General features: G+C 36.4%; 1 protein-coding gene across 1 annotated transcript in view; it reads left to right on the top strand.

Annotated features, from left to right (window-relative positions):
- Positions 1–19,057, top strand: part of PTPN20 (protein tyrosine phosphatase, non-receptor type 20) — a 61,820-nt gene that overhangs the window by 23,372 nt on the left and 19,391 nt on the right. Inside the window, exons 4-6 of the mRNA XM_012812656.1 lie at positions 650–740; positions 11,057–11,391; positions 15,458–15,673. Of these exons, the coding sequence (XP_012668110.1) occupies positions 650–740; positions 11,057–11,391; positions 15,458–15,673 (642 nt within the window). The remainder of the gene's footprint in view (positions 1–649; positions 741–11,056; positions 11,392–15,457; positions 15,674–19,057) is intronic.

Genomic DNA, 19,057 nt, shown 5'->3' with positions numbered 1-19,057 from the left:
TCACTAAGGCCCGGTTCAAGGGCCTCTACTTCCTTTTTAGAGCTTTTCTTCCTGTACCTTCAGGTATAATCAAGTGTTTGTTGGTTACACTAGGGTCTCAGTACAGCACTCACATTGTGTTTGATTACTTGTCATCTTCTACTCTGCTTACTCTTTGAGGATGAGGCCATTTTTCTATTCCAATATCTGGAAAATACTAAATCCTCAATAAATGTTGGTTGAATTCATACATGTTAAAGATATTTTTTTGAATAAGAATTCTTCAAAGGGCAAGGGGTAAATTGGGAGGCTGTTTATATTTTTGTTTATTTTTGTTGTTATTTTAGTTTGTAAGATGATTGATTTATGTTCTAAGAAGTGAATATTCTGTATTTACTTTTCACTGAAAGAGTAAAAAATGAAGTTCAGGTGGAAAAGTATCTTCTGAGAATTTAACATTTTTTAAATCGTGCAATTTATTGATTGACATCTCAAATTTGAGTTATTTTATATGGTGCTTTTAAAATGGGGTCCGACTACTTCACTTACATAGTATATTAAATAGCAGGTCAAGTCAAGAAGGGGATTAAGGATCATGAGAACTAAACAAAGGCATATTTTTGGGCAAGAGGTTATAGTAACTACATGATGTATTTTTTACTTTTTAAAGCATTTAGAACATATGAATCTGCCTGGTGAATTCAACTTTGGGACTCATATAAGCAACAGAGAGAAAAACAGATACCGAGATATTCTTCCATGTAAGCTGAAATGGTTTTGATTATTTTTTGGTTTACATTTGGGAAAAGGTAGAAAGAAGATTGTATGGTTTTCTGCACAAGACATTTTGGCCTATGACCAGTGTGAAGATCTGTAGTAGTTGGCAGTTGGTGGCTTGGGAATATTTTAGGATATATTCTAGGATATGGTGAGGGTGAAGCTTCTATTTCTGGTATTTCCTCCAACCACTGCTGCAGAGTAATTCACAGCAGTCCTTCAACCTTGTTGTTATGCACTGCTCCTTCTCAGACCGTGAACCATCCAGAACATAAAGCCCAATAGTCTGAGACAACCACCACTTTTAGCATCCCAAGCCCTGACCACTTTCCCTGGCCATTTTTTAGATACACAAGTACAATAGGATTGTGTATATCCTTTGTTCTGGACAATAAAGCTATCAATCCACTCTCCAACAGAGGCTGCCCTTTGCCTGTCTCCAGAGAATCCTCCATAGTGTTTCTCTACCCTACCCACCCAGTTACACACAGGATTTGTCTATCTCAGGTTTCCAAAGATCAGAAACAAAACACAACAATGAAGTTTTATTTTAGGCAGGAATTCTTACTCCATGACTCATACTCCTTTCAAAGTCAAAATTTTTTCAAACTAAATTTTCCATTTTTTCCCCTCCAATTTGAGGCTCCTCCTATATCCTAAATCTTATTTAATATAAACACCCAACTTTTGAAGCCGCAAATCCAAACCTACAATATCTAAAAAGTTGTTGTAAATCCTTTTGAGTCTACCTTCTTAATACCTCTAGAATCCTCTCCCATCTCTTGATTCCCGCCACTGCTGAGATTGAGCCTATTTTATCTCTCAGCTGGTTTCTGTCCCCTGTCTTCTGCCTCCCTTTCCTATCCATTCACAGCAGCTACTGAGATGATTTTCCTAAAATGCAAAGCAGAACGTGTTGCTGTCCTTTCAAAACTCTTCCTTGGTGGTGCTTTTTTTGCTGTCAGGTGAAGTTCCTTGCATGGCCTAAGATGTTCCCCTCTGTGTGCCTCTCTAGCTTCAGCTCCCCTGTAGGACTTCTTTTGCATTCTGGAATTCATCATTCTCTTTTTCTTCTTTCCATGGCTTTGAACCTGTGGTTCTTATGAGAACTTATCCATCTCCCTTCTTTGCTGAGGCAGTGCCTACTGTCATTCATAGCTGTCTCAGCTGAGCCTTCTTTATTTTCCTAGGCTTTGTGGTTTTCCAGTAATCACATAGGACCTATGACCACCATCCTCCAATTAGCAAACTGTAGTTTAGTTATTTTCATGCCTGTTTCTCCCACTAGACTTGAGATAATTATTATAAAAATCAGAGTAGAACATAGTAACTGCCAGTATTAGATAAATACTTACATGTTTAGTTGGTTCATTAAGATCTAAGATAACTTTGTGATTACAAAAGATGAAGAATATTTTCCCAAGATGTTAAAATAATTTATTCTATAATTTTAACAGAAAAGTGGGAGAGTGTGTAGAATTACATTGATGATACTTCTGAAATTAGGATAATGAACCACTGTTAGATATTTTAGTACTTAATACCAACAATTTGGTGCTACTTTGAGAGGTCAGAGGTCTCATTTATGTAATTTATATTCCTACGTGTGTAATTAACCTCCAATGAGACCAAAAGCAAACAGGCCTTTGAAAAGAGCCTCTAAGCGGCTCTAAGAGGTCTAAGAGGCTCTTTTCAAAGGCCTTATAAGAAGTTCATTTTATGATATAGGACAAGCATAACGTTCAATCTGACTTGAATTCTTTATTCTAGTTATAAAAAGAGTGACAACTGAAGAGATTCACAGTTGCTAAAAAGTAAAGTTAAATTACAAAAACTAAGAGAAATCAGGTAAAAGGTTTTGCTTTTCTTAAAAGAAAATAAACTGTAATTCTATTTTAAGGCCCACTGATCTAACATAAAAATCTAATATGTAATTTAATATGAAAATCAGCCTACTTCAGGGATAATCACAGAAAGTTTCTGTCATTTCTTCACCACACATTTCTGGAATTTATATAAAAGGTTCCTGAGGACTCATACCAATATATTCAGAGAGATCATTTATTTTCCCTCCTCTTCAAATGATAAGAACACTAAGTGGATGAATCCAGATGTTCTTTATTTTTTTTCTTTGCTTGCTTTCTTGAGACAGAGTCTCACTTTGTTGCCCTCAGTAGAGTGCCATGTTGTCATAGCTCACAGCAACCTCAAACTCTTAGACTCCAGTGATTCTCTTGCCTCAGCCTTCCAAGTAGCCTACAGGCACCCACCACAATGCCCAGGTATTTTTAGAGATGGAGTCTCACTCTTGCTCAGGCTGGTCTCAAACCCATAAGCTCAAGCAATCCACCCGCCTTGGCCTCGCAGAGTGCTAGGATTATAGGCATGAGCCCCCCTGCCCGGCCAATTCAGGTGTCTTTGGACACTGTGAATATAGGCATTCTTCACTTGGCATGGCCTCCATATGCACAAATGTCAATTCTTTTAATTAAATAATACCAGTCGCACAACCACACAATTCACATTTCAGTTATCACAATATATTAATTGAGTAATTGCATAAAGTAACAACTATGATTGTTAGATCTTCAGTCCACAAGTCACTATATAAATCATAGATATACATCATAATCAATCATTAAACATGTTACTTCTTTCAAAATATGTTGGCAATAGCTAATAGCACTTGTTACTCAGTTGGCACATAGATAGCAGAGCATGTAGTTGTATTGCCTCCCTGTCTTTCAATGATAAACCCTCATGACATTTCACAAAATTGGATAATCAAAAGACAGAGATGAAACTGCAATAAAGAGATAAAAATTGATAATACTGAGGATGAAATTTGAAGTGAATATAAATGAAGATATAAAAGAAATAGCTAACTGGGACATATTGGCACAGTTACCATTCTAGAGACTTTAGACCTACAAGAGAAGGGGAATTTATCAACATGAATGAGGAAAGTAGCTGTGATAAAAAGGATGTAGGTGACCTAGGGGAAGTTATGACAGCAAATTGCTTACATAAAGGAATTTTGGAGCCGTTTCATGACAACATAAGTATAAAAATATAAAATAGTGGAAGCTAATTCAAACTTAGAAGTTAGCCAAGGCATAGAAAACAAAAATGCTCATTCTGAATTATAAGTTATGTGAGAAAAAAAGAAAAGACAAACACTGTTCAAACTAGTTTTTTTTTTTTTTTTTTTTTTTTTTTTTTTCTAAAGATTTTTACTCTTCCTCAGGCTAGTTTCAAACTCCTGAGCTTAGGTGATCCACCTGCATTGGTCTCCCAGAGTGCTAGGATTATAGGCATGAACCACTGTGCCTGGCCTAAAAATACTATTGATAATTTTTTTTACCAGTTAAATGCTTTAATTCTCAATATTTCTAATGGTTAAAATTACAGTATTCTAAATAAATATTAGCCTTTATGTTTTTTCACATCACTTTATGTCTATAACCAGCAATAATGGCTTTTTTTTTAACACATTCACAAAAATTATTAAGGGCTATAAAATGATAACATTTTTTCTTATTGATTATTAAGATATTTTTGCATGACTTCAGCTTGTATAATAATATTTATGGCTTTGTACTACCATGCAAAACATGAATGGCTTTTATTATGTAGTCTGGACATGTTCAAGTATAAAGATAGTAACTTGTATTTCATTAACACTTTACAATGCATTTTCAAGGCCAAAAAAAGGAGTGGAGCCACACTGTATGCAGCTTTTCTGACTCTTGACCTAATGCTATTTCTGTTACTTATCTCTTGATGATGTTCTACTCGGAACTAAGAAAAGTAGTGACATAGGTATCTATTAGTTTTCACTTTTCTGAGTGTGTTTACATGCTCTCTTTGAACACTATCTATGATCATGTGAGAGGGCAGGGAAGATAGTAATATCTGAATGTAAGGATGCAAGACATTTCAACCTTTCAACAAATGTTCTGTACCTGTTCTGGCGTATTCATATACCAAAAGTGAACTTTGGCCTTTACCTGACATGTTATACAGAAATTAGCTCAAAATAGATTATTGATCTAACATTAGAATTAAAGCCATAAAACTTATGGAAGAAAACCTACAAGAAAACTTTAGTGTACTTGGGTTTGGCAAAGTTTTCCTAATAGGACATAAAAACCTTGAATTAAAAAAAAAAAAACCTTGAATTATAAAATTAAATTAAATAAATTGGACTTAATCAAATTAAAAACAATTTCTCATTATATTATGAAAACAAAAGGCAAATAACAGCTTAGAAGAAAAATAAATAGTAAACATTTGTCTGATAAATGACATTATTTAGAACAAGTAAAGAATTCACTGCTAGAACTTGAGAAGAGGACAAATAACCCAACAACAAATAACAAAAGATTTGAGCAGACACTTCATCTAGGAAGATCTATGGATGTCAAACAACTACATGAAAAGATGCTTAACATCATTAATCATTAGGAAAATTCAAACTAAAACAATGAGATATCATATCATACTCACTGCAATGGAAGAAAATTTAACAGTTTCTTATAAGGATAAATGTACACCTACCATATAATTCAATAGTTTTACTTCTGTGTTTTACTTAAGTGAAATTAAAGCATTAGTGTGTGTAAAGACTTATATATGAATGTTCCTATCAATTTTATTTGTAATACTCAAAAACTTGAATGTCCATCAGTAGGAAGTAGATAACCAAATTGTGGTATACCCACATGATGGAATATGACTCTGCAATAAAAAACAATAAACTAAGGATTCATTCAGGAACATAAGTGAGTCTGAAAATGATTATGTTCAATGAAAGAAGCCAGTCAAAAGAGTAGATTCTGTCTGTTTTAGACCAAATTGTATTATCCCCAAATTTGTGTATTGAAATTCTAACCCGCAGTACCACAGAATATGACCTTATTTGAAGATAGGACCTTTAAAATGGAAATAAAAATGTGGCCGTTGAGGTGTGCCCTAATCCAATCCATCAAGTGACTTTATAATAAAAGGAAATTAAGACACATAGAAGATACCAGGGATACCAGGGATGCAAAGGCACAGAGGAAAGGCCATGTAAAGACATCAGGAACATAGCCATCTGCAAGCTAAGGAGAGAGACCACAGGAAAACCCAGACTGCCACCACCCTGATCTGTGGCTTAGTTTGTACTATGTTGTTGAAAAGGAACACCTGAGTCTGCATAATTTACAAAGAAAAGAGATGTATTTCCCTCACAGTTCTGCTAACTGGAAGATTTAAGAACTGGCCATCTGATGAGGCCCAGGGTTGCTTTCACTCTGGTGGAAGGCAGAGGGGAGCTGGCATCTGCAAAGATCACATGGGGAGAGAGGAAGCAAGAGAGAGGGGAGATGCCGGGCTCTTTTTAACCAGCTCTTGTGGAACAAAAGACATGAGAACTCAACCCACCCCATTAATCCTCATGAGGAATCCACCTCCATGATTCAAATACCTCCCATTAGGCCCCACCTTCAACATTAGGGATTTAATTTTAACATGAAGTTTGGAGGGTCCAACATCCGAGCCATAGTATTCTATCCCTCATGCCCAAATCTCATGTTCTTCACACATTGTGAAATACAATCATCCCTTCCCTATAGTCCCTCAAATTTAAGAGCCTGGTGTCTCATGTGATTCTCAAAGTAAGTTTCATATAGCTGTGAGCCAGTAAAATTAAAAGACAAGTTATTTACCTCCAAGATACAATGGTAGTAGAAGCATTGGGTAAATATTCCCATTATAAAAGGGAGAAACTGGCCAAGCTCCCTGCCAGTCCAAAAGCCAGCATTAAATATTAAAGGGCAGCATTAAATATTAAAGCTCCAGCATAATCTCTTTTCATGCTATGTCCTGCATCCTGGACACACTAGTGCAATGGTGAGCTCTCAAGGCCTTGGGCAGCTCCAACCCCCTGGCTTTGCTGGGTGCAGCCCATGTGGCTGCTGTCACGGGTTAGAGCTGAATGCCTGCAGCTTTTCCAGGCTGAGGTGGCACACTGCCAGCGGCTCTACCATTCTTCAGTAGGTCCCACTGCAGCCAGCCTGGCTGTTGTGTACCTCTCTAAGATAACTCCAACACAACAGCTTCAATAGGTATTGCCTTAGTACAGGCTTTTGGCAGTGGCTTTGCCCCTGCAGCAGGTTGCTGGGCTTTGAGGCTTTCCTGTAATACATTCTCTGAAATGTAGGTGGAAACTGCACCACACTCTAGCATTCTGGGAGCCTGCAGACTTAATACCATGTGGCTGCCACCAAGGTTTACTTCTAAGGCTCTCAGGAACAATGGCCCAAGCTGTATCTAGGACTGAGAAACCACCAGCTGGAGCTGGAGTGGCCAGGATATGGAGAGCAGCATCTTAAAGTGGCACAAGACAGGGGTGCATAGGGCAGTGGTGCCCCGAGTCTGTCCCCCAAAACCATTCTTTTCCTCTAGGCCACAGGGCCTGTGATGGGAAGGTGCCCTTGGAGATTTCTGAAATGCCTTCCAGGATTTTTCCCTATTGTGTTGACTATTAGGACCTTGTCTCCCTTTTAGTCATGCCTACTTCTTTAGCAATCTCTCATCTGCCCCCTTAAGAGTCGTCTCCTGAAAATATTCTTTTCTTCTTTACCATGTGGGCAGGCTGTGAATTTTCAACCTTTATGTTCTGCTTTCCTTTTAATTATTGATCCCAGCTTCAGATCATTCCTTTCTGCTTTAACTAATCATAAACTGTTCAAAGTAGCCAAGCCGCTTCTTCAATGCTTTGCTGCTTAGACAGCTCTTCTGCCAGACATCCTCTTATATTTGGCCTTCCACATCCCTAGGTCATGGACAAAATGAAGCCAAGTTCTTTGCTATGATATAACAAAGCTGAACTTTGCTCCAGTTTCCAATGAATTCCTCATTTCCATCTGAGACTTTGTCAGCATGGCCTTTACTATCTCTTTGTATCAGCACTTTTCATCACAACCACTTAACCAAGTTCTAAGAAGTTTCTAAGCAACCAAGCTGCTTTTTTGTCTTCTGAACACTCTAGACTCCTCCAACCTCTGTCTGTTACCTGTTTCCAATGCTGCTTCTACATTTTCAGGTATCTTTATAGCCATGCTCCACTCTTCAATTTCAATTTTCTGTCTCAGTCCATTTTGTGTTGATATAAAGAAATGCCCAAGACTAGGCAATTTATTTATTTATTTAACTCACAGTTCTGCTATCTGGAAGGTTTAAGATTAGACATCTGGTTTCCACTCCTGGCAAAGAAGAAGGGGAGCCAGTGTGTGTAGAGATCAAATGGTGAGAAGGGAATAAGAGAAAGAGAGGGAAGGCTCTAGAGTCTTCTAACAACAAGCTCCTGTGGGAATGAAAATAGTATGAACTCACTTACTCCCAAGGGAGGGATTGAATCTATAAGGAGGGATCCTTTCCCATGACCCAAAAATTTGCCATTAGGCTCCACCTCTAACATCAGGGATCAAATTTCAACATGAGGTTTAGAGGAGACAAACATTCAAACCATAACAAGCTTGACCTTCCAGCTTGCAGAACTGTAAAATAAATTTCTGTTGTTTAAGTCACTTAGAATTTTGTTATAGAATCTCTAACAAACTAATATACTGTATGTAGCCATATATATAAAATTCTAGAAAATTCAAATTAATCCGTATTGACATAAAGTATACCAGTGGTCTTGGTGCAGGATTGAAGCAAAAAAGATAGATTACAAAAAGGCATGAGAATATTTTTGCAGTGATGGAGATGTTCAATTTCTAGTCACTCTTTACTTAGATGTAAAACTATATAAGACTTTTTTCTATTATTTCATTTTCTGTCTTTCCTTTTTGTTGTGATGGTTTCATGGGCCTATACCTCAAAGAACTGTTTAAAAGGAGGTTTGTGAGTGCAAAAGATATATTACACTCTTAAAATTTGTACAGGTCATCATCATAATACAGATAGCTGGGAATATACCAGGTCTTTAAGACATAGATTTAATGAGCATGAATATATTTGAAATTATTATATACTTGAGTTCATTATATATTGTGTATGAGAAGTTATTTCTATTACTACTACCACCAATAATAATACTAGTAGTAGTAATAGTAATATGTTTATTACTATTGTTTATTACTGATCTAAGTCATTCATAGGTAGTAATATTTAACCCTTAAGTGTTGCTAATGTTAGTATCCTTGTTTTACAAAAGAGTTGAAAGAGATTAAGTAATTTTCCCATAGTCACACTGCAAAGAGGAGATAGATCTGGGATGCAAACCCAGGCTTAACTCCCACTTTGTGACAGTGCTTCTCTATATTAATGTTTTTTATTCTACTAATAGATTTTCTTATGCAATGTGTTGTTTTCTATTTTACAGGACAATTTTCAGCATTTGAATGATAGATTCCTGGTCACTCTTTACATAGATATAAAACTATATAAGACTTTTTTCTATTTCATTTTCTTTTTGTCTTCCCTTAATTGAGGTCATGTTCTTATTCATTCGTTGTTTGATTAGAGATGGGTATAAGTAGTTCATGTCATCTCAAGCTATTCCTATTTTTGCTATATCTCCTTCTTTTATTCTGATAAAGGAATATCTTCACTGATTCTAGGATTCTGGAATTTTAATCTTTTTCTCACAGGTCTCTGAGTGTCTCTTTACTGTCCTCTAGCTTCCAGGGTTTTAGATGAGAATTCTAGTGGTCATCTGACTCTTTTTCTTAATTAGAAATATAGACTGTGCCAAAACAAGCATACACATTTTAATTATTAAAAAAAGAAAAAACTATATTGAATTTGTAAACCTCAAGTTGTGTTTGATTTACAAGAGGTGCTCAACATGACTTGTATCCATCTTTTGTTTTATTATTATTATTATTATTAAGTCATATGCACATAGATCATGAATACATTTATGCATATGTGGGGTACAATGTGTTGATTTTTTTAATACAATTTATCTTTTGTTGATGACTTGTATTCATCTTTTGTTATTGGTATATATTGAGTGTAACAATGTTAATATAGTTTTTTAACTTTCTCAAAATATGTATTTTGGGGATACCCTCTGTATATTCTTTCATTCCAAAAAAATTTAGTTTTTTACTCACATTAAGGAATGTTACCAAGTGTGTTTCATTTCTATTAGTCTCAGAACCTCTTAGTTGGTCTTCCTATAGCTGTAAGAAAGTTTCTTTAGTTAGGAATTGTTCTTCTATCTATTTTAGCCTTTTTTTTTCTGGAGTGCTTAAAATTTATAGGGTTGGTCTCTTGATTTTCTCTTGTAAGGCTTTCATCTTTCCTCTGATTATGTTTTTAATTCTTTGTATATGTTTTCTTTCTATCTTTCTCTAGTTTTTATTCTTATTTTCTTCCTTCATTTGGTCTTACAGAGAACTAATTTAAGTTTTAAGGAAGACCTTTCTACTTCAAATTATCTGGTAAAATTTGTAGTTTGTGTGATGGTTAATTTTATGTGTCAACTTGAATTGGTTAGATATTAATCTAATATAGACGTTGCTGTGAAGGTATTTGTTAGATATATATAACATTTAGATCAGTAGACTTTGAATTAAGCTGATTTGCCTCCATAGTGTAGGTGGCCCTCATCCAATCAGTTGAAAGCATTGATAAGAAAAGACTGAAATCTTCCAAAGAAAGGAATTCTACCTCCAGACTGTTTTGGACTCAATACTGAAACATCTACTTATCCCTGGGTCTTCACCTTGCTGGCCTGCCCTACATCAGGCGAAGGTTGAGGATGGACATAAAAACTGGCTGTCTTGTGTGGGGGCCACCAGTGGAATTTCATTACTCCTAGTATTTGACTCCAACTATCACCATCCATTTTTTTTTTTTTTTTTTAACCCTGGCTCCTGCTGCTCTGAGTTTGCAGGTTCCCATATTTGTAGGAGAATGTCCCTCATTTCCTGCCTCAGAGAGCTCCTCCTCTGCTGTATTTAGTTGCAAACTAGTAGATTCTTGCCTTGGTGTAATTCTGCCTGTACTATATCTAACAGAAATTTTACAAAGTGCCTGGAAGCTAATAGCCTCCTTCTGTATTTATTAAAAGCTGATAAAAAATAAAGCCTCCTAATTCTGTATTTCCTAGGTCATGCCAATAGGGAAGTAAGAATTTTAACTGTTGAGCTCAAATAACTCTTTTGAAAAGAAACATCTATGGCATCTTTTCTGTCAGTCTAAGAGATATGTGGATTTACCTATATAAAATACTTTCATGAAGTCTTCATGTATTGCGTCTCCCACCTTTATCCACCAGATGTTTCTGTTTCTGTAATAGATGATTCAACATGCGTTCTTCTTGGAAAAGGCAAGGACTACATCAATGCTAGCTATATTAGAATAGCCAATTATGGAGAAGAATATTTTTATATTGCTTCCCAAGGACCATTGCCAGGCACTGTAAATGACTTTTGGCAAATGGTTTTGGAAAATAATTCTAATGTTATTGCCATGGTAACCAGAGAGATAGAAGGTGGAATTCCCAAATGTTGCCATTACTGGCCCTCTTCTCCCAAGAAGCCTTTGGAATTGGAACACTTCCGTGTCTTCCTGGAGAACTACCAGCTACTTCAATATTTCACCGTTCGAAAGTTTCAAGTTGTGGATAAGTCTGTAAGTCTTTAATAAATCAGTATTAGATGTAAGTTTCACTACACAAGCAGATGTATTAGGATTAGATGTTAGGAGCAGAATAGAAAACAGACTGTGGAAACTTTGGGGGGGTAATTTTTTACTTTTCCCTGGTACCAAAAACTAAGCCACCACTACTTCTCTTTCTGCTTAACCAGCCTCTGACTGAAGAAAAGAAAAAATTGGAAAGGAGAGTTGGAGTGGGCAGTGAGCATTATCACAGAAGTTTTCTGATTCTGGGATGTAATTTGATTATTCCTGATGAGTATAGAAGATACATTTTGAGTTCCTAAGATGTGCCAATCACTGAGATGGGTGCTATTGGCACCTACTGAGTAGTAGGGAGCTTGGTACACTCAGTGATACCTCAGTTACTGTGTTCACTGGTAATATTGAGATTGAAGAGGGTCCTTTGGAGATTCATAGGGAAGTACTTAGTTTAACTTGCAGTTTGGGGAAGGTTTACTGGAGAAGGTGACATCTCATTTGAGAGTGACCCAAATGAGAAAGATGAAAGGAAAAAGTAGATGATCAAACATTTAATAGCATGGAATGTACATGGGGAAATATAAGTAATTAAGTGTTTCTGGAATGCACAAGTTCAATGCCAGGAAATAGTGAGAGATGAGGTTATGGAAAGTCAGCAAGGGCCAGCTAGAACATGAAATGTCATAGATTTCACCTAGGGAGCATGAACTTTATGATAATTAAGAGACACTGAAGAATTTTAGTAAGAGTGGCGTGATCAACTAGGGCAGTTGGCATTGGCATGAAAAGCACAGACGTGGATGTTTTGCAGATAAAACTATGTGGTAGACATATATGACTTATGACTTATAAATAACAGAAGGAGGGTTGAAAATTGCACTGTTCAATGTGGTAACCATATGTGGCTATTCAAGTTTAAATTTAAGTTATTTAGATGTATATAAAATAACAAATTCAGTTTTTTACTTGGAGTAGCTGCATTTCTAGGCTTGTTAGTCGTGTGTTACTAGTGGCTACCATATTTAATGGTATCAATTTAGATCATTTGTATCATTGTAGAAAATTCTGTTGGGAAGCGTTGGTCTAGAATAATTCATGGATTTCCTTGATTGAGTAGATTTGGAAACTAGAAAAGGGACAGTGGTTTATAGAAGAAAGTGATGAAGTAGATGGCTCGAGTGGGTTGAATTTATATTCAGGTGATACCTGTGTTCGACAGGAGTGAAGGAAGCATAAGTTGAACAGGAAGCTTGAAGAGAGTGGTGAGGTTTGGAGTCACCACCAAAGAAATGGATTGGCTTACAGACAGTGACCAGAAAAAGAGAAACTGAGTGATGCTGAGGTTGGACCTATATAACTTTGCAAGAACAACACAAAGTGCAACTATGTTATTGTTTTCTTTCCAGCAGCATAACTTATGGGAATCCCTGAACACAGGTCATGGGACTGACCCAGGGTGAGATGTTGTCTAGTACATGTGGCAAGATGAAAAGATCAAAGGAATTGAGAGTTTGGTGAAGAGAATGATTCAGATAATCACCACTGAAGTCTAAATTGTGTAGGGATGCCAATGGAATTAGGAGGCCAGTCAACTAGGGGTAAGTGGAGGATGCAAAGGACTGGAGAGCTCCATTTGGTCACATTGTTGTTTTGAGGTACAAATGAGGTGATAGCATAAGAGTTTCTGGTACTCAATTGATAATTGGAGCTGTAGAACTGGGTAACTTTTGATACTGGACATTATAGATGGTGGTAAGTCCAAGGAGTGGTCATCACTATGGGAACAAGAGGAAAGGAAGCAATCTCCCCTGCAAGAGAGAAATAAAAATGTCATGAGGTTAGTGTCTGTGGGGCTGATGAGACCCTGAATTTTCTGTGATGCCAGAGTGTGTGGTAGGGAGAAGGTGAGGATCTTCAGTGAATGTGGAGGCTTGACCAGGAGGTTTAGCCACTGGTTTATGGTGATAAGAAGATGAAGATAAGAGGTATGAAACTCATAAGGATGAGAGGTTAATATACAGGAAAAGGAATACGGAAGCAGCAGCAAGGAATGTCTTAAGTGCTTCTTCCACTTGTATGAGATAGAAGATAGACAGTCTTAATTCTTAGAGCACATACAGCTCTAAGTGGGGAAGGAAGACACTAAATGAGTCAGTTCCAAATGACATCTATGCTGAAGAATATAGGACTGGTGGGAGGCACAGAGCAATGGTCTGTTTAAAGGTCAACCTGTAGAGCCTTGGCTTTGGGGAAAGGCCCACAAGCTTCAGAACCATGAGGTTCATGTTTGGAGAGTCTGCATGAGATGTGCCATCTTTAAGGAAACAGTTGAGGTCCGCCTTTGTGCAGATTGTAAATGGTCAATGGTGACAAAAGAAATTTTACCCCTGAAATATGTGATATGGTGACAGCAATCCTCAACTTAGTGCTTTCACAAGATTTGAAAGGGTATTGTTTCCCTCATGTAGTAATGATTCAAACTTGACTTTTCTGTATGATATTAAGTTTGAGAGGTTTTAAATATAACCCCTCCTAGATCCAGCATTTCTGCCACTGTAGAATGCTATGTAATATAGAAATCATCAGTAAACTAAGAGATTTGGTGTTTTCTAGCTTTATGATCCAGGTAGAAAACTGTATTACATTAATCAGTAGAGGGTTAGCATGTGTACAAATAGGTTTATTGATTGTAAGGAATTAGCTGAAGTAACTGTGGAAGGTTGACAAATACGCAAGGTGAAGCAGTAGACCAGAACCTAGGAAAGAATTACGGTTTGAGTCCAGAAGCAATCTGATGACAGAATTCCTTCTTCTGTCCTCTTCTGTCCAACCAATGGGAGGTTGGTCTTTGTTCTGTTGAAGGCCTTCAACTGATTAGATGAAGCCAACCCCCATTATGGAGAGTAATCTGCTTTAATCAAGTATACTGGTTTAAATGTTAATCTCATCCAAAAAATACCTTCACAAAGATGTTTAGAATAATGTTTGATCAAATATCTGGGTATTATGGCCCAGCCGTCTGACACATAAGATTAATTATCATAAATTTCTGTAGATACTTTGAATTAGAAGAGGGCTGTGTACACTAGAATCTTTATTTAGGAAATGTAGGAGAAAGATTCGTGAGGGAGAAGGAGAAGGGAGTCAGAAACTGATTCTGAGTTTTCCCATATGCATCCCAAGTAAGCTAGGATGAAGGCTGCACACAGAAAAGAGTGATGATCCCTTTGGATAGGATATGGATAACTCAAAGTGCCTTATTTATCAACCCTGAGGAGAGGGTTGACATCATGACTTCACTTCAAGGGGCTTAGCATAGCAGGGGCCACAATCTTCTCTCATGTCATTAACTACTCTGTGTTCATTGCCAGAGAGGTCAGTGCCTCCCAGGTCAGGCCCCAACCTATTTTAATGAAATTAAATATGTAATATTTAATTTGAGATAGGTTACTATTTGGTCTTATTCCTAAAATATCAGCCCATCTTTTATTCTAAGTATTTTGAAACCTTGGCTTTCCTGAAGCCTATAGTGCAGAAGGAAGATGGTAGATTAGGATTCAGGAGGCTTATATCATATTGGCTTATATTATATTGTAATGGTATATTACAGTTTCAGATCTAAAGACAGGAGTCTTTCGACCTCACATATCCCTTAATCCCTCTCATCCTTAACTTTTATTTGTAAAATGGAGATAGTGCCTACTACATGGGATTGATGTGAGGATTAGATGTGGTAATTCATTCGAATTACCCTAGCAGAGTACCTGGCATATATTAAGGGCTTAATCTGTGTTACATATTAGTGTTTCTATTTTTGTTAATGTTACTGTGGTTTCCTTTATAAAATGGAGCAAACTATTCCTGGTAACTTTCAGAATTCTTAAAAACACCAGAATGAGCTTTGAATACTCTTTGAAAAGCTCTGCATGATACCAATATCATATAGCTATTATTATTATCATTATAATTATTGATATATTCAAAATCAAAAGATGATTTCTAATATCTTTAATATAAGAAATTGATAAATTATCTCTCTCTTGGTCTTTCTCTCTAACAGAAAGGAATTAGTCACTTTGTAATACACTTGCAGTTCACCAAGTGGCCAGATCATGGCACTCCTGCCTCAGCAGATAACTTCATAAAATATGTTCGTTATGTGAGGAAGAGCCACATTACGGGACCCATGGTAGTTCACTGCAGTGCTGGCGTAGGCCGGACAGGGGTGTTCCTATGTGTGGATGTTGTGTTCTGTGCCATCGAAAAGAACTACCCAGTAAGTGCATGAATCAAGATGATAAACCAATGGTGCTGACAAACACACTACTTTTAACAGCCTGACAATAGTTGAAGACTAATATTAGATATTCAAGTGCAACTTGGTAAATTCAAAGTACATGTGCTTTGGATACCTGCAGGTTCTTGGGGAAGGCTGTGAGGATCAAAGCACATAATGTATTTTTTTTTTTTATTGAATGGTAACTATGTACATTAATGCACTTCTGGGGTACAGTGTGGGGTTTTCACATGCAATCTGAAATACTTCCATCAAACTGGTCAATACAGCCTTCATGTCATTATCTCAGTTATTGCTTTAAAACGTTCACATTCTACTCTTGGAAAGATTCACCTGTAAAAGCACATAATGTAAATAAATGCCTTAGGACATACTAGATATACAGTAAATATGAGTGCATTTTCCTTTTCCTTCTTCTCATCCCCTATATTTTTAGAATCTTGCTAGAGAACATTGATGAAGTGTGCCTATTTTTAGTGAGCATACATAGCATGAACATGAGCATGTTACAAAAAATGTATACTTCAGAGTTAATGAGAGGTCTCTGGGTTTGACTGACAGTTTGGCCACATGCTTTAGATTTTGGTGACTGTGTGTAAATTGTCCATCCTGTCTCAAACTTAGTTTTCATATGTAAAATAAGGATAATAATATTGTTTGGTATGGGTCGACCATAAATAATCCTTTACTGTTTTCCAAAATTTGGAACTAGATAAGACACAGGAATCAGATTGACTTTCTGTATTATTACCTTTTGATTTCTCAAGTTTTATTTATTATAATAGGTGACATTTGTGTTCTTTTTCCCTTTTGTTTTTAGTTGACCTGTAATAATTGTATGTATTTATGGGGTACAGAATGATGTTTTAATATGTGTATACTATGTGTAATAATCAACTCATCATAATTAATATATCTATCGTCTCAAACATTTATCAACTTTTGGCATTGGAAACATTCAATGTCCTCTTTCTAGCTTTTTGAAAACATACAATAAATTGTACTTAATCTGATTCCTGCCATATAGTGCCACTGAACACTAGAACTCATCTCTCCTGTAATTTTGTGTCTATTAACCAGCTTCTCTCTATCCTTCCCTTTTTCCTACTCTTCTCAACCTCTAATAGCCACAATTCTACCCTCTATTTCCATGAACTCAATTATTTTTAAGCACCCACATATGAATGAGAATGTATGATATTTATCTGTATACACCCATCTTATTTCTTTTAACATAATGCTCTCCAGGTTCATCCATATTGCCACGAACGACAGTATGTCATAAGACTGAATAGTATCCCATGGTGAATATAAACCACATTTTCTTTATTCATCAGTTGATGGAGATTTAGATTGATTCCACATCTTAGTTGTTGTGAACAGTGCTGCAGTAAACATGAGGGTTCAAGTGTCCCTTTGAAATACTGATTTCCTTTGCTTTGGATAAATACCCAGTGGTGGCATTGCTGGATGATGTAGTTTATCTTTAGCTTTTATGGAAACTTCCACATTTCCTCCAACAGTGTCTTAAGAGCTCCCTTATACAGCATCCTTGTGAACATTTGTCTTTTCTCATAGTGGCCATTAAAACTGGGGTAAGGTGATATCTCATTGTGGTTTTGATTTGTAGTGTTGAACACATTTTCATATATTTCTTGGTCATTTGTAAGTCTTATCTTGAGAAATGTGTATGAGATTTGACAAGTAATTTCATGAACTTGCCACAATGTGCCTATGTTGGTAGCACGTTACAAACAACTTGGTATGGTTTCATAATCTCAGCATGTCAATGTCTCACAGTTGTGTTTGTGTTGACATGTGGCAGTGTTTTGCTCAGTGGTGTTCATTATTGTTGTTGAGTGTTTTTGTGTGTCATAGTGAGAAATGTCACAGCTTAAACTACAGTGACAGATATTTGTAAATTTCTTGCTAAACATGGTGACAGCAGAAGTGAAATCAGGGACATGTTAGTGGGGATAATGCCATGAATAAAACAGCAGTGTGAAAATGGATTAAACATTTTTCTGAGGGGAGAGAAAGTATCACTGATGAACAGAGGTCAGGGCAACCAGTAACAAGCAGAACTGATGAAAACATTGCAAAAACTGGTTGACTTGTATGTCAAAATTGTTGACTGTAAGAGCCACAGCAGACCACATAAACATTGATAGAGAAACAGTTAGGAAAATCTTGGCCAGCAACTCATGGATCTTGTATCACAATAATGAACCAGCTCACACAGCACTATCTATGGAGTTTTAGCCAGTAAACATGCTCCATACTTAATCTGGCACCCAATGACTTTTTTCTTTACCCAAACATAAAGGAAATATTGCAAGGAAGATATTTTGATGACATTCAGGACATCAAGGGTAATATGATGACAGCTTTGATGGTCATTCTAGAGAGTACCAAAATTGCTTTTAAGTCTTGGACTAGGCACTGGTGTTGGTGCATAGCTTCCTAAGAGGACTACTTTGGAGTTAACCATGGTGATACTCAACAATGTGATATGTAGCACTTTTTCTAGGATGAGTTCATGAACTTAATTGTCAGACCTCATATTTAGAACCTCTGGCATTTATTTATTTATTTATTTATTTATTGCTGTTGAGCTGTGTGAGTTCTTTTTATATTCTAGATATTAATCTCTTGTTGGAGGAATAGTTTGCAAATACTTTCTCCTATCATGGGTTGTCTTTTCATTTTGTTGTATATTTTCCTTGCTGTGCAAAAGTCTTTCATTTCATGTAGTGTCGTTGTCTATTATTGTTTTTGTTTCCAATTTTTTTGAAGTCTTTAAAATCATTGCCTAAATCAGTGATTTTCAACCTGTGTGCCATAGCACACTAGTATGCAACAAGAGGATCTTAGGTGGGCCGTGAAAACTTTTAAAGATTGTTAATTAAATTATTTTTGAAAAAGTTCAAAGCACAGAACTTATATTCTATTTTTTACTCTTTTGATCAACATAATTTAAGTGTGCCATGGAAGTTTAACTATAGGTTCCAAGTATGCTGTGAGATAAAAAAGGTTGAAAAATACTGGCCTAGACCAATGTACTGAAGAATTTCCCCAGTGTGTTTTCTTCTAGTAGTTGTATAGTTTGTAGTCTTATGTTTAAGTCTTTAATCCATTTTGAGTTGATTTTGGTAAATGGTAATATGTAGGGGTCTAGTTTGAATATCCATATGGATATCCAGTTTTCCCAGCACCATTTTTTGAAGTGGGTATTCTTTCTTCAATGCATGTTCTTGGTGCCTTTGTCAAAAACCAGTTGGCTGTACCTGAGTGAACTTTTTACTGTGGGTGTTAGTTATAAATTTATATTAAATAACCATAGTTTAGGGAATGTGACTTTAG

This window comes from Otolemur garnettii, unplaced genomic scaffold (genome assembly GCF_000181295.1).
Source record: "Otolemur garnettii isolate 467f Iridium unplaced genomic scaffold, OtoGar3 scaffold00217, whole genome shotgun sequence".
Classification (NCBI taxonomy): domain Eukaryota; kingdom Metazoa; phylum Chordata; class Mammalia; order Primates; family Galagidae; genus Otolemur; species Otolemur garnettii.
Note: the sequence above shows the minus strand (reverse complement) of the source record. Positions and strands in the feature narration are given on the sequence as shown.